This window comes from Callithrix jacchus, chromosome 7 (genome assembly GCF_049354715.1).
Source record: "Callithrix jacchus isolate 240 chromosome 7, calJac240_pri, whole genome shotgun sequence".
NCBI lineage: Eukaryota > Metazoa > Chordata > Mammalia > Primates > Cebidae > Callithrix > Callithrix jacchus.
Genome location: NC_133508.1, coordinates 146,642,832 through 146,657,817, shown reverse-complemented (window position 1 = coordinate 146,657,817; position 14,986 = coordinate 146,642,832). Strand labels below are relative to the sequence as shown.

The following is a 14,986-nucleotide window of genomic DNA, read 5'->3' as shown; positions in this document are numbered from 1 at the left end:
TACAAACATTTTCTATTTATTTACTTATAACTGGTAAATTATATAGGCTAGATTTTAAAAATATTTTAAAGTTAAGCATACTCATTTAACTAAATTTTGAGACAGTATAATTTTGAGCACAGCCTCTGGATCAACTAGGTCTGAATTTGAGTCCAGTCTTGACCACATTCTTACAGTACAAGTTTGGACAAAATGCTTAGCCTGTTTATATGCCAGTAAATTCTTTGTAAAACGAAATACAATTACAGAATCTTTGCCTTATAAGATTATTGTAAAGATTAAATATAATCATACCACGAAACACAGCACAGTAAGCCCTCAAAAATGTAAGCTATGAATCTTCAGAAATAAACAGGAAAAAGTGCAATATAAGTTCTTTAGCAGGCTTAGGGCTTCTTATAGCATGTGGAAGGAAGCATCACTTGGCCTGAAGAGTCAGGTAAGACCTCAAAAATGAGGTGACACTTTATCAGGTGTCCCTGAATAAAGGAAAGGTATCAAGTATTTGAAGGATGATTAATTTTCCAGGCAGAGAGAATGGAAAGGACAAGTTTAATTTTTGTGGATTTTCCTCTTTTTCCACTTAAAACATAAAGGACTAAAGGGACATTTGATTGTGTATCTCTCCATTCCATAAACATTAATTCACTATCTACTATGTGTACTAAGCCACGCTGCCTTCAAAACTACAACCAGAATAACAGCCTTCACTAGTCCTCTAAACCAAAAACAGGACTTTTAAGGTAACTAACCTAACATCTAAGTTTATATCTTCCATTCCAGCCACACTGTTTAAATTGTGGATTTTGCCTTTTTCTCTATTGCCTCTACTGGAAGAATCCTGTTTTCCACGCAATAAACTCCTTCTTTTATCAGTTTATACTCATTCTTCAAGCTCAAGGGCCTCTTTCTCTTGGGATGCCTTCCAGCACTCCAATTTAGAAGATAAGCCCGAGACTATATTCCCATTATACTCTGTGTATTCTTCTCTCATTCCACTTATTACACAGTATTGTAATTGGTAGTTTCCTGGCACAACTCCTCTTCTAAACTAGCAACAGTTCATTTCTTCATTCTCCAGCTACTGTAATATCGCCTCTTAGCCCTCTGGCCCCAACTCTGTCAGTCTCCTCAAGCTCTTCATTCTGTCACCCACATGTAAATGCTGATATTTCCCAGATTTCAACCTTAGTCTTTGATTATATTATTGCCATAAGATGATAAAAGCTGCCATTTATTTAATTCCTATTGGTGCCAAATACTTACTTGCTAACTTAATCCTCATACCGCCAAGCAAGGTATATGCTATTTCATCTATTTCATAGATGGAAAAACAAACTCAAGGTCACAGAGCTAGTAATAACAGGAATTCCTATATTTATTAAATGTTTACTCATTGGCAAGCATTATTCTAAGGACTCTGCATGTATTAACTCATTTAATCATAACTTTTAAAATAGAAGTATTCTCTTATTATCCCCATTTTATAGAAAAGAAAATATAGTTACATAGAATTACATAATTTGCCCAAATAGACATTAACTATGAATTAAATGGCAGAACTAGATTTGGACACAGGGTTGACTTCAAAATCCATTAGTTAACTGATTCTCCTTTAAACCATACCATCTATTAGGGTTTCCACAATTGTGTATGTTAATGATTCTCAAATCAGTATTGGAGATCTATGTTAATGGCTGCCAAATCAATACTAGAAAATGAATGAAGAAATTTCTTCGGCTAATAAAGAAATAAGACAGACTTTATGCATAGTTACTATTTGACTTGCAAACATTACCTTTATTAGGCTCTTTTCATCAATTTTATAGTAGTCTTCAAGCTTTTTTTCAACAAGCTGTGCAAGCTTACTGGCATTATCTAGGGGTTTACTAGAAATGGAAAAAAGGATCAAACATTATCTTTCTTTCAGTATATACTTTATAATATCACAAAGTTTAATTCTAAAATTAAACCATGGAACTTTAAAAATGTTTACAAAAAGAAAAATTTTATAAACATGTAAAAGTTCAGATAATACATCAAATAATATATCAATATATCTGGGATTTATAAGGACAAACCTTATCATATCTGCTTCAGGTTTTTTAATATAAAGAAAATAAAATGTTACATGTAAAGGTGCAGTTCCCTTTATTCTGCTCCTGAGTCCTGATCCTTTCACATGCCCCTCCTCCAAACCAAGGCAACCACTATCATTAATTTCATGTGTATTTTCCCTCCAGTCATTTCTGTTTCGTGTGTGTGCATGTGTTTGCATATGTGTGTGTCTGAGATTTATGTAGACTGACACACATATCGAATTTATTCATTTTAGCTCCTATATAGTATCCCGTCATGATTATATTGGATTCTATGGATTGATTCCTTTAAAGATGGACATGAGTCAATCTTAATATTACACTATTATAAACACTGAAACAAATGTTTGTACATATGCATCTAGGTATATGTACATGTTTCTCTAGGTACATTACACGTAAAAGTATAACTGCTGGGTCATAGAGCATATACGTTTGCAACTTTTTTCAATATTATCAAATTACTCTACAAATTAGGTGACCAATACCCCTCCGACTAGCAGTGTGAGATTTGTCCACATTCTAACATACAGTCAACTTTCCAGTGTATTTTGCATAAAATCCTGTCTATCATTATCTTCTAAAATGATAACGTTGCACTCTAAATTGTAACTTCATGACCAGTGGTATTAGTAAAACTTCCAATTATACCAAAAAAAAAAAAAATGCAGAAGAAAAGCTCTTTAAAAGAAATTGAAGAGGACGTAAAAAAAACAGAACAATGTTCCATGTTCATGGATTGGAAGCATAAATATTGTTAAAATGTCCATACACCCAAAGCTATCTACATATCCAATGCAATCCCTAAGTACCAATGACATTCTTCACAGAGATAGAAAAATATTAAAATTTACGTGGAACCACAAAAGACCCCGAATAGTCAAAGCTATCCTAAGCAAAAAGAACAATACTGGAGAAATCACAATACCTGGCTTCAAATATACTACTGGGCTGTAGTAACCAAAACAGCATGATACTGGTATACAGACAGACATAGAGACTGATGGAACAGAATACAGAAACCAGAAACAAATCATACATCTACCATTTACTCAATTTCAACAAAAGTGCCAAGAACACAGGTTGGGGAAAGGATAGTCTCTTCAATCAATGGTGCTGGGAAAAGTGGATATCCATATATAGCAGAATGAGACTAGACCCCTATCTCTTGCCATGTACAAAAAATCAAGTCAAAATGGATTAAAGAGTTAAATCTAAGACCTCAGACTATGAAACTACAAGAAAACATTGGGGAAACTCTCCAGGACACTGAACAAGGCAGAGTTCTTTGTGGAACATTTTTGAGTAATACCCCATAAGCACAGGCAACCAAAGCAAAAATGGACGAATGGAATCGCATCAAGTTAAAAAGCTTCTGCACAATAAACAATCAAGAAAGTGAAGAGACAACCCACAGTATGGGAGAGAATATTGAAAAACTACCTATCTGACAAGAAATTAATAACAAGAATAGATAAGGAGCTCAAATAACTCTATAGGAAAAAAATCTGATTTAAAAACAGGCGAAAGAGCTGGATATTTCTCAAAAGACATACAAACGGCAAACAGGTATATGAAAAGGTGCTCATATATATAATTAATTACCAGAGGAATGCAAATCAAAACTATAATGAGGTATCATTTTACCCCAGTTAAAACAGCTTTTATCCAAAAGACAGGTAATATTATAACACACGCTGGTGAGAATATGGAGAAAAGGGAACCCCTGTACACTGTTGGTGGGAATGTAAATTAGTACAATTACTAAGGAGAAGTTTGGAAGCTCCTCAAAAAACTAAACATAGAACTACCATGTGACCCAGCAATCCTGCTGCTAGATATATGCCCAGCAGAAAGGAAATCTGTTTACCAAAGAGGTATCTGCACTCCGTGTTACTGCAGCACTATTCACAACAGCCAAGATTTGGAAGGAGCATATGAATGGATACAGAAAATGTGGCACATAGACACAATGGAGTACTATTCAGCCATAAAAAAGAATGGATTCTGACATTTACAACAATATGGATGGAACTGGAAGTCACCATGTTAAGTGAAGTAAGGCACAGAAAGACACACTTTGCAGGTTCTCAATTATTTGTAGGAGCTAAAAATTAAAACAACTGAATTCATGGAGACAGTAGAAAGATGGTTACCAGAGGCTAGAAAGGGGCAGGAGTGGTAGGTGAGGGTTTAAGTGCGGATGGGTGATGGGTACAAAAATATAGATAGAATGAGTAAGATCTAGTATTTGATAGCACAACAGGGTGACTACAGTCAACAATAATTTATTGTACATTTAAAAATAACTAAAAGAGTATATTGGATTGCTTATAACACAAAGGAAGGATAAATACTTGAGGTGATGGATACCCCATTTACCCTGATGTGACTATTATGCACTGTATGCCTGTATCAAAATATTTCATGTATCCCATAAATATATACAACTACTATGTATCCAAAACAATTAGTTAATGTAGGGAGCAGTGGCCATCTTGAGCGTCATGATAGCCGTCTTGTGATCTTGTTGCTCAAGCTTCTGCTTCTCTTATCCAAGTTTCACGTTCTTCTTAGTCACGAGGCCAGCCTGCACCCTCGCCTCCATGATTACTTTCTGACGTCAGAACTCAGAGCTTCCCGCCTTTGCTTGCTTATAAGCAGCTGCTTTGTACCTAATAAACGAGACTTGATCAGATCTTTGACTTGTCTCCATTCTTCGCGTCTCCTGTCTCTCTCTTAATCCCCACTCCCTCCCTAGGGTCTGCGTTGCTTGTCCCGCGGGTCGGGACAGACTGGCGCCCAAACGCGGTGCTCGAGTACGAGGGGGGTACAGTGAGGGACGCCTTTGAGGTCAGCCGGCACAGAAGGATTAAGAAACCGGGAGGAACGAGCGTCCTGGGAGCCTGCCAGGGACTCGCGCTCCGGTAAGCAGACGGCGAATATGGGACAGGAAATCAGCCAGCATGAGTTGTTTATAGAGAGTTTAAGTAAGGCTTTAAAGGCGCGAGGAGTAAAGGTGAAAATAAAACAATTGTGTAAATATTTTGACTATATCCAGGATGTCTGCCCTTGGTTTCCCCAGGAAGGAACCATAGACCAAAAAGGGTGGAAAAGGGTAGGAGATGCTTTGAAAGATTATTACAGTACTTTCGGATCCGAAAAGGTCCCAGTCACAGCTTTTTCTTATTGGAACTTAATAGATTAAATTTTAACTCAAGATGCCACGATCCCCTCATTGCCAATGTAATCTCCCAGGGAGAGTCTCTCCTAAAGGGGAACTCGATAAGAGCAACTTCGGCAGTGCTAAGAGTCCAGATGACTCCAAGCAATTGTCTGTAAATGAAGAGGCGCAATCGCCACAAGTTAATAAGGAAGAGGATCGGATGTCTTTTGATAGTGACTCCGAGAAGGGAGCGCCCAGAGGGTCACAGTGCCCCTCCGAGAGCCAAAGTCCGCCTTTAGAAAAAACCAAAAGAGGATCTAAAGGGCATACCCAAAGATCCGATAGACCTAAAGTTAAATCTTTAAAACAGAAAAAGAGATCCACTTGGTTAATGGAAAGAGCAAAAAAATCAGAAGATGAGGGCATAGATGAAGGAATAGACTGGGGTGACTTGGAGGATGAGGCAGCCCGGTATAAAAACCAGGACTGGCCCCCCTACGGACCGTGACCTCCGCCTTACAGAGCGGGACCCTCGGCACCCCCAATAGCATGTCCCGTTGTTGATCCCCAAAAAGAATTACAAGAGAAAATCAATTCCCTAAAAGAACAGATAAGGCTTGAGGTAGAACACCAAGAGCTCATTGAACAGCTTGAAAAAATAAAGACAGGTAAAGCCAGAAACTAGGCTGAGACCGAAAACATCCAAAACACCCAAAACATTATTCCTCCCCGACGAGGAGCAGCACTAAAGCAACCTTCCCAGACCAACCCTTTGCTGGACCTTAATAATCTGAGTGCATTCCCCATAACAGAAACCACTGATCAACAAGGAACCGCTTGGAGATATCATGCCGGTTTCGATTTTAAAATAATTAAAGAGCTAAAAACTGCGGTGGCACAATACGGGGCCACTGCTCCGTACACCACTGCAATTTTGGAATCTGTGGCCGAAAATTGGCTTACCCCAGGGGACTGGCAGACATTAGCCCAAGCCACCCTTTCAGGGGGTGATTATTTGTTGTGGAAATCTGAGTTTTATGAATGCTGTAAGGAAACTGCCCGCCGCAACGCACAGGCTAATAATAATTGGAATTTTGACATGCTAGCTGGTGAAGGCAATTACGCTACCAGCGACGCACAAATGCAGTATGATGCAGGTCTGTACGCCCAAATTCAAACTGCGGATACAAAGGCCTGGCGAAAGCTGCCTACAAAGGGGGATGTTAGTGCCTCCCTTATCAGCATAAAACAAGGGCCAGATGAACCTTTTTCAGAGTTTGTACATCTCCTTATTACAGCGGCAGGCAGAATTTTTGGCAATGCAGATGCGGGCACAGATTTTGTTAAACCTAGCATTTGAGAATGCCAATGCTGCCTGCCAAGCGGCTATCCACCCTTATAAGAAGAAAACAGACCTCTCAGGGTATATACGTCTGTGTTCAGACATAGGTTCAGCTTATCAACAAGGACCAGCTATGGCTGCAGCCCTACAGGGCTATACTGTGAGACAGTTCTTATCTAATCAGTCAAAAAATAGGTGCTTTCAATGTGGCGCCAGTAGTCACTATGCTAAGGATTGTAATGCTGATAAGAAACTCTCCCTTAATACTAAAGTCCCTGGCTTGTGTCCCCAATGCAAGAGAGGGAAACATTGGGCCAATGAATGTAAGTCGAAAAGAGATGCCCAAGGGCAACCACTTTCCCCACATCAGGGAAACGGGATGAGGGGCCAGCCCCAGGCCCCCAAGCAAAAACAAATCTATGGGGCAGTCAGCTTTGTTCCTCCAACCAACAATCCGTCTCAAGCCTCTGCCGAGCCACAACAGGAAGTGCAGGATTGGACCTCTGTTCCACCTCCCACACAGTACTAACACCTGAAATGGGGGTTCAGGCATCTTTGGGCCCCTGCCTGAAGGTTCTTTTGGACTTATTCTAGGGCAAAGTGGCCTCACTCTACAAGGCCTGCAAGTCCTCCCCGGAGTAATAGATAATGATTACACAGGAGAGATCAAAGTTATGGCAACCTCTCCTAAGGTCATAAGTACTGTCTCCCCTGGACAGAGATTTGCACAGCTCTTGCTTTTACCTCTTTGTAAAATCAGTAATAGAATTGTAAAAAGGGGCAGAGGTAACTTAGGCTTTGGTTCCTCTGACGTCTGTTGGGCAGAAGTGATATCTCCCAACAAGCCCATGATGACATTATGGCTAGATGGAAAGGAGTTTACTGGGCTAGTGGATACCGGAGCAGATGTGACCATAATTAGCAAAACCCAGTGGCCTGTCACATGGCCAATAAGTGCTACTATTACTCATCTCACCGGTTTTGGGCAGAGTAAGAATCCCGAGAAAAGTACAAAAATGCTAAAATGGGAAGATAAGAAAGAAAATCAAGGCCAAATCCAACCCTATATTGTTGCAGGCCTACCCTTCAACCTTTGGGGAAGGGATTTGCTAGCTCAGATAGGTATGGTCATAGGTAGCCCTAATGAGATCACTGCTGCCCAGATGCTTAAACACGGATACGTGCCCGGTACTGGGTTAGGAAAAAACCAAACTGGAATCTTAAGCCCTATAGAAACTAAATCAAAAACAGATAGGACAGGAATAGGACATTTTCAATAGGGGCCGCGGTCTGTCCTGTAGCCCATGCAGACAAAATTACCTGGTTGTCAGACAACCCCATATGGGTTGATCAATGGCCCCTCTCCTTAGAAACATTAGCTGCCGCACAACAACTGGTACAGGAACAGTTGCAAGCGGGGCATATAGAACCTAGTAATTCTCCTTGGAACATACCAATTTTCATTATAAGGAAAAAGTCAGGAAAATGGCGATTGCTACAAGATCTTAGAGAAGTTAATAAATCCATGGTCCTCATGGGGGCCCTACAACCTGGGCTCCCTTCTCCCGTCACCATACCCTTAAATTACTATAAGATTGTTATTGATTTAAAAGACTGTTTCTTTACCATTCCATTACATCCAGATGATCAAAAATGTTTTGCTTTCAGTGTGCCCTCTACCAATTTTAAGGAACCTATGAAAAGATATCACTGGAAAGTGTTACCTCAAGGCATGGCCAATAGTCCAACCTTGTGCCAAATCTTTTGTTGCCTTAGCCATTCAACCTGTTAGAGACACCTGGAAAGAAATCTATATTATCCATTATATGGATGATATTCTTTTAGCAGGAAAAGTTGGACAGAATGTTTTGTCTTGTTTTAAAGCTTTGCAAACATCTCTTACTCAACATGGTCTGTTAATAGCTCCTGAAAAGGTGCAACTCACAGATCCCTATACATATTTAGGCTTCCAGCTAAAAGGAAACCAAATTACCACACAAAAGGTACAACTCAGGCTAGATAAACTGAAGACACTCAATGACTTTCAGAAGTTATTGGGAGATATTAATTGGCTGCTACCTCATTTGAAACTATGTAAAGCAGATCTCAAACCGCTTTATGATATTCTAAATGGGGACCCAAACCCCACATCACCTCGCGAATTAACCTCTGAAGGCATACAGGCTATTCAAACTGTAGAACATGCCATTAATCATCAAAGCATCACCTTCGTAGATTATAGCAAGCCACTCCAATTTATCATTTGCCAAACCTCATTATCCCCTACCGCTGTATTTTGGCAAACCGCTCCGCTCATGTGGGTACACCTCCCTAACACGCCAAAAAGAGTCCTTGAACCATACTACCTTATGGTAGCTAATCTAATTATCCAAGGTCGAATAATGGGCAAGGAATATTTTGGTTATGAACCTTCCTTAATTATCTAGCCATACAGTAAAGTACAAGTTCAGTGGCTCATGCAAACTACCGAAGCTTGGCCTATAGCATTGGCTTCCTTTTCAGGACAATTGGACAATCACTATCCCCCTCATAAGTTGATTGCTCTTGCCAATAGACATGAATTTATCTTTCCAAAAGTCACAAAATCTGAGCCCATTTCCAATGGACTCGTAGTGTTCACCGATGGTTCATCCACAGGTATAGCTGCCTATGTTAGTCAAGGCCATACCGTGCAGTTTCAAACTCAATCATCCTCGGCTCAGCTTACTGAGCTGCAAGCAGTTATAGCAGTATTCTCTGCTTTCCCTAATCAACCCTTAAACATTTACACCGATAGTGCATACATTGCTCAATCCATACCTAATTTAGAGACAGCTCCCATCATCAAACATACCTCTTCAGCCGCAAAATTATTCAAACAATTACAACAGTTCATCATCAGCAGAACCCATCCTTTTTTTATTGGACACTTGCGGGCCCACTCAGGATTGCCTGGACCACTGTCACAAGGCAATCAACAAGCCGACCTAGCCACCCGCGTTTTTCACGCATATGCCACAGGAATTAAAAATCCATTATCTCAAGCTCAACATACACACAACCTACACCACCTTAATGCTCACTCCCTTAGATTATTACATCATATTACCAGGGAACAAGCTAGACAAATAGTTAAGGAATGCACACAATGTGCCACCCATTTACCTGTGCCCCATCTAGGGGTCAACCCTAGGGGTCTAGTCCCCAATGCACTCTGGCAGATGGATATAACCCATGTTTCAGAATCTGGCAATCTTAAATATGTTCATGTGTGCATTGATACCTGTAGTGGATATGTGTTTGCCACACTCCAAACAGGAGAAGCCACTAAACATGTCATTGGACACCTGCTGTCTGCTTTTGCTACCCTTGGCTGTCCACAAAAAATTAAGACCGATAACGGACCAGGGTATACCAGCACAGCCTTTGCCCAATTCTGCTCTCAATTAAACATACAGCATATAACTGGCAGCCCCTATAATCCTCAAGGCCAAGAAATAGTTGAGAAAACTCATCTCACCTTAAAACTTACCCTTCAGAAAATAAGAAAGGGGGAATGGTACCCCATCAAGGGGTCCCCCAGAAACCTTATAGCACATTCACTATTTATACTCAATTTTTTAACTTTAGACAAAAATGGACACTCCGCTGCAGAACGCCATTGGCAATTAGAAACTCAAATGAAATTTGCATCCATGATGTGGAAGGATCCTATGACAGGCTCCTGGCACGGTCCTGACCCCGTATTGATTTGGGGTAGAGGATCAGTTTGTGTTTATGCAAAGGAAGCAGACTCTGCGAGATGGTTGCCAGAAAGATTAGTAAAACAAATAGACAGTAAGGGAACATCAGGGTGTGAGGATAATAACCCCTCCCAGGGAATATCTTAAGCCCTGAGGATTATTCCCTGTTCCCCCTCTTCCTTTTTCAGAGACATGTGGACCTTAATGCTGATATCCCTGGTAACCATTCTCATACCTAAGACTGTCAGCGGATTTGGATCACAATATGACATAAGACCAGCTTGATTCCCTAGCCGAAGTGGTCCTGCAAAACTGCCGGGGCCTAGATCTGCTTACCGCCAAAAAAGGAGGGCTGTGCCTTGCATTAGATGAAAAATGCTGCTTCTATGCCAACCGTTCTGGTGTTGTCAGAGATAAAATAAAAACCCTGCAAGAAGACTTGGCTGAAAGAAGAAAGGTACTCTACGATAATCCGCTGGGGGGGGGGGTTGAATGAGTTCCTCCCCTATCTCCTCCCCCTCCTCGGCCCTTTTGTCGGGTTCCTCCTACTCCTCACTGTTGGACCTCTTATCTTCAAAAAGGTCATGGCTTTTGTTAAACAACAAATTGACGCCATAAAAATGCAACCTCTACAGGTCCATTACCATAAGCTGGAAATGGCCGACCGGGAAATAGAGATGGATCAAGGTTACGGTAGAAGCTCAATGAGCACCGCCAACCTGGTGAGATGGACCAGTTAGCCAATGATGGGCAACCTGAGAGCCTGGCGGTAAGATGCTCCCGCCTAAGACAGGAGACCGGGATACAAATCCCGCTTGCCTTATGACGGGTAAGGGTAAAAGCATCACTGCAGGTGTGTCTCTTGACCTAAGACAGGCATGGTCCCCACAGGCAGCCGGCCAAATGAAATAAGGGGACCTGTAGGGAGCAGTGGCCATCTTGAGCGTCATGATAGCCGTCTTGTGATCTTGTTGCTCAAGCTTCTGCTTCTCTTATCTAAGTTTCACGTTCTTCTTAGTCACGAGGCCAGCCTGCAGCCTCGTCTCCATGATTACTTTCTGACTTCAGAACTCAGAGCTTCCCGCCTTTGCTTGCTTATAAGCAGCTGCTTTGTACCTAATAAACGAGACTTGATCAGATCTTTGACTTGTCTCCATTCTTCGCGTCTCCTGTCTCTCTCTTAATCCCCACTCCCTCCCTAGGGTCTGTGTTGCTCGTCCCGCGGGTCGGGACAAGTTAAGAAAAAAAAGAGAGAGAAAGAAAAAGGTTCGTCAGTAGCACACCAACCTTGAAAATGGGAGGTCTCATTGTGAGGACCTCAAAGTGTTACAGAATCTTTAGGTTTTATACCTTAAAAATAAATAATGCAACATCTATAAAGGGTAATTCATTACCCTTTATTTTCAAAATAAAGACACTTCATTTTTAAATTATACTTTAAAGTCTATAAAGCCTAAAGAAATATATATATATATATATATTTTTTTTTTTTTTTTTTAATAGAGACGGGGTTTCATCATTTTGGTCAGGCTGGTCTCAAACTCCAAACCTCAGGTGATCCACCCGCCTCAGCCTCCCAAAGTGCTGGGACTACAGGCGTGAGCCACTGCACCTAGCCCACCTAAAGAAATGTTTTGTGAAAGCAGGTAGAATTTTAAAAAACAGGATTACAGATCATTTATTAGTGTAACTCAAAACTAGCCCCCATGTGAGCTACTAAATTATAAATTGGCTATATTTACTCACTTCCCCAAATATAACCAATCATCAGCAGTAAAAGCTTCAATAGTTACTAAACTCTTAACAGGAGCCAAACCACTTAGCTCAGCTCCACTGAGTCCAGAGTGTAATTAGCACATCTCTTATAAGAAAAAGGTAATGCCAGCACTTTGGGCGGCAGAGGCAGGTGGACTGCTTGAGCCCAGGAGTTTGAGACCAGCCGGGGCAACAAAAAGAGACCCCATCTCCAAAAAAAAAAATTGAAGAAAAAGAATGTTTCTAATACCCAAGGTATGAATAAAGAGCTTGTTTGGTAATACCTGAATTAAGGAGATCATTATACTTTTTCAAAGTATTAATAGTGGAATTTTTAAATGGTAAATTAAGAGTAATGTGACTTAAAGCACTACCTGAATTTAAAATTAAACAGTTCGGCCAACTAACTTGACAAATGCCAATGTTCAAATTAAATAACTTTTTAAAAGACAAAGGAGTAATAATACTTATTACAAGTAGTGTAGTGTATTTACTACTACCGTATTTATTAGTGCTGTGTACTATTCTGAATGCTTTATAGATATTTATTTAATTCTAAAAACAACTGCATTATTTTTTCTATTTCATAGATAAGGAAACTGAGGCAAGAGAGTCACACATGAACTAGCAGACCAAAATTAAAACTAAAACTGGCACACACAACAACATGGATGACTCTCAGGAAATAATGTTGAGTCAAGAAATAGAAAACAAAAATTATCATGTGATTCCATTTATACCAGTTCAAAATCAGGCAAAATTAAACTATGTGTTAGAAGCGAGATAGTAGTCATCTCTGGGGAAGAAAAGGGGTGAGACAGCTGGAACGGATCAAGAGAGAAGCCTCTGGGATGCTGTTAATGTTTGATTTTTTTGACCTTGGTGGTGTTAGATGGATATGTTTATTTTGGAATGAATTATCACGCCACATTTAGCAGGTCCTCAAATAATGTCATTTTGTTCAATGTCATCTCATTATACTGCTGAGGAAAAAAAAATCAATACCTGGCTGGGGCCACTGCCTGTGTGGTGTTTGCATGATCCCTCCACGTCTGCATGTTTTCTCCTGATACTCTGGTTTCCTCCCGCATCCCAAAGATGTGCATGTTTGGTTAACTGGTATGTTTAAATTGTCCCAGTCCGAGTCAGTATGGATGTGCGTGCAGTGTGCCCTGCAAAGAGATGGTATCCTAATCTGGGTGGGTTCCTGCCTTGTGCCATGAGCTGCTGGGATGAGCTCTGGCCATCCATCTAATGAGCCTGAACTAGAATAACTAGGCAAGAAATGATCCTGTTTTTATTACTCTTTCTTAAATGTACATATAGTCACATTTCTTTAAGTGTTAATATTAGAAGTGTTTCAGGTATTTAGAAGTGTGGTGACATTACATAACCAAGGGACTTAATTCTTGTTTAAATCAATTAGTATATGGTGAAATTGATTTCATTGGTTTCCGAGAACCCATCAACAACATTGTGAGGACTTACTGTATAGACAATTTATGTACTTTACAGTAAACTTCATTTTTAAAAAGAAGTATATAAGTCAAGGTATACAGTACTAAAGTTAAATTTTACCTGTTAAAAAACCTCCAAAATTTATTTAGAAAAGGCTCTGGGATTAGATACTATAGATACTTAGACACGGTAACAGGTATCCAGAGAATACCGCCATTTAAATTTGGTGGTGATTTAATGAAAAACATTAATTGTACCACTGTATTCCCTATGTGACTACAAAGACATTTCCTCTAAGCAGTCCTTAAACTGATGACAAACTGTCTGGTAAACTGTACCAAATTTAGGCTCTGAAATTCAGTAACAAAAGCTATTTGTTATTCTGAAATTTAAACCACAAGCTCTGAATCTCCTATATGTAGAGTATGGTAATTATAAAAAGAAAATAAATTTTGCAAACCAATATACAAAGGTACAGAGACATTACTTACCTCTATAATGAATGGTAAACAGAAGCGTAACAAGTTCAAATGCTCAGTGTCTTACCTTTTATATCGTACTCCGGGATTTTCATCCAAGGTGGCACATACTGTAACTATCTGGTCAGCCATTGCTTCCATAATGGCATCTTTTCCCTTTGCATTACCAGGGTCTGGACTATAACAGTAATAGAATGCATCTGGTACATCAAGAGTATACACCTAAGTTAAGCCAAAAAAACTCACTGTCAGTATGGAGACCTGATTAAAACATATATATCTAGAAAATGAGGCAATTATTTGGGACAGTTAAAAAAAAACACTTGCACTAACCATGCTGTTTGCTGAAACAACTGTGTTTTCACCTTAATCAAATCTCATTTTCTCTGTCATCTTGATTTCATCCTTTATTTCTTTTCTCACTCTCCTTTCCTGCTTAGTCTACCTTTGTCCTTCAATTCCTGTTTCATATACAGGTTGTACTGTCTGCTTTTCACTACCTGTGCAACAGATGAAGTAATCTGAGGTAGTCAAACTAAAATAAAAATCTAACTCCTAGCACAAAGAAATACAACAGTATCAAAATCGGCCTACATGTCAGACATAAATTAAAAACCTTAACCCATTAGAGAGTAAAAAAATCTCCCACAGTTAATACATGTCTTCAGTTCTTTAGCTTATACTCTTCATGTCCTTAAGAGATATACTTCCCCAAAAGACATGGCATTGTGCCAAACATAATATAACTCTTACTATATGTATATGCAGCAAAACCTCACAGATTCATTCACTGAATTAACAAAAGAATTTACTTACGTACAAAGAACTGGATTAGAGGATTTGGAGGATACAAAAGCAGGAGTTCCCTAGTGGGTACCGAGAGCTCCCCCATTAAACTAAGTCTTGTTTTTTTAAAACAATGATAGTAATTTCTCTTAAACTAT

General features: G+C 39.7%; 1 protein-coding gene across 4 annotated transcripts in view; it reads right to left on the bottom strand.

Annotated features, from left to right (window-relative positions):
* The window catches only part of STXBP3 (syntaxin binding protein 3), a 75,846-nt gene that overhangs the window by 33,240 nt on the left and 27,620 nt on the right, over positions 1–14,986 (bottom strand). For all 4 annotated transcript variants that reach the window (XM_035252348.3, XM_035252350.3, XM_002751162.6 and 1 more), the window contains 2 exons: positions 14,110–14,264; positions 1,799–1,889 (listed from right to left, as the gene is read on the bottom strand). In XM_035252348.3, coding sequence (XP_035108239.1) covers positions 1,799–1,889; positions 14,110–14,264 — 246 coding nt within the window. The remainder of the gene's footprint in view (positions 1–1,798; positions 1,890–14,109; positions 14,265–14,986) is intronic.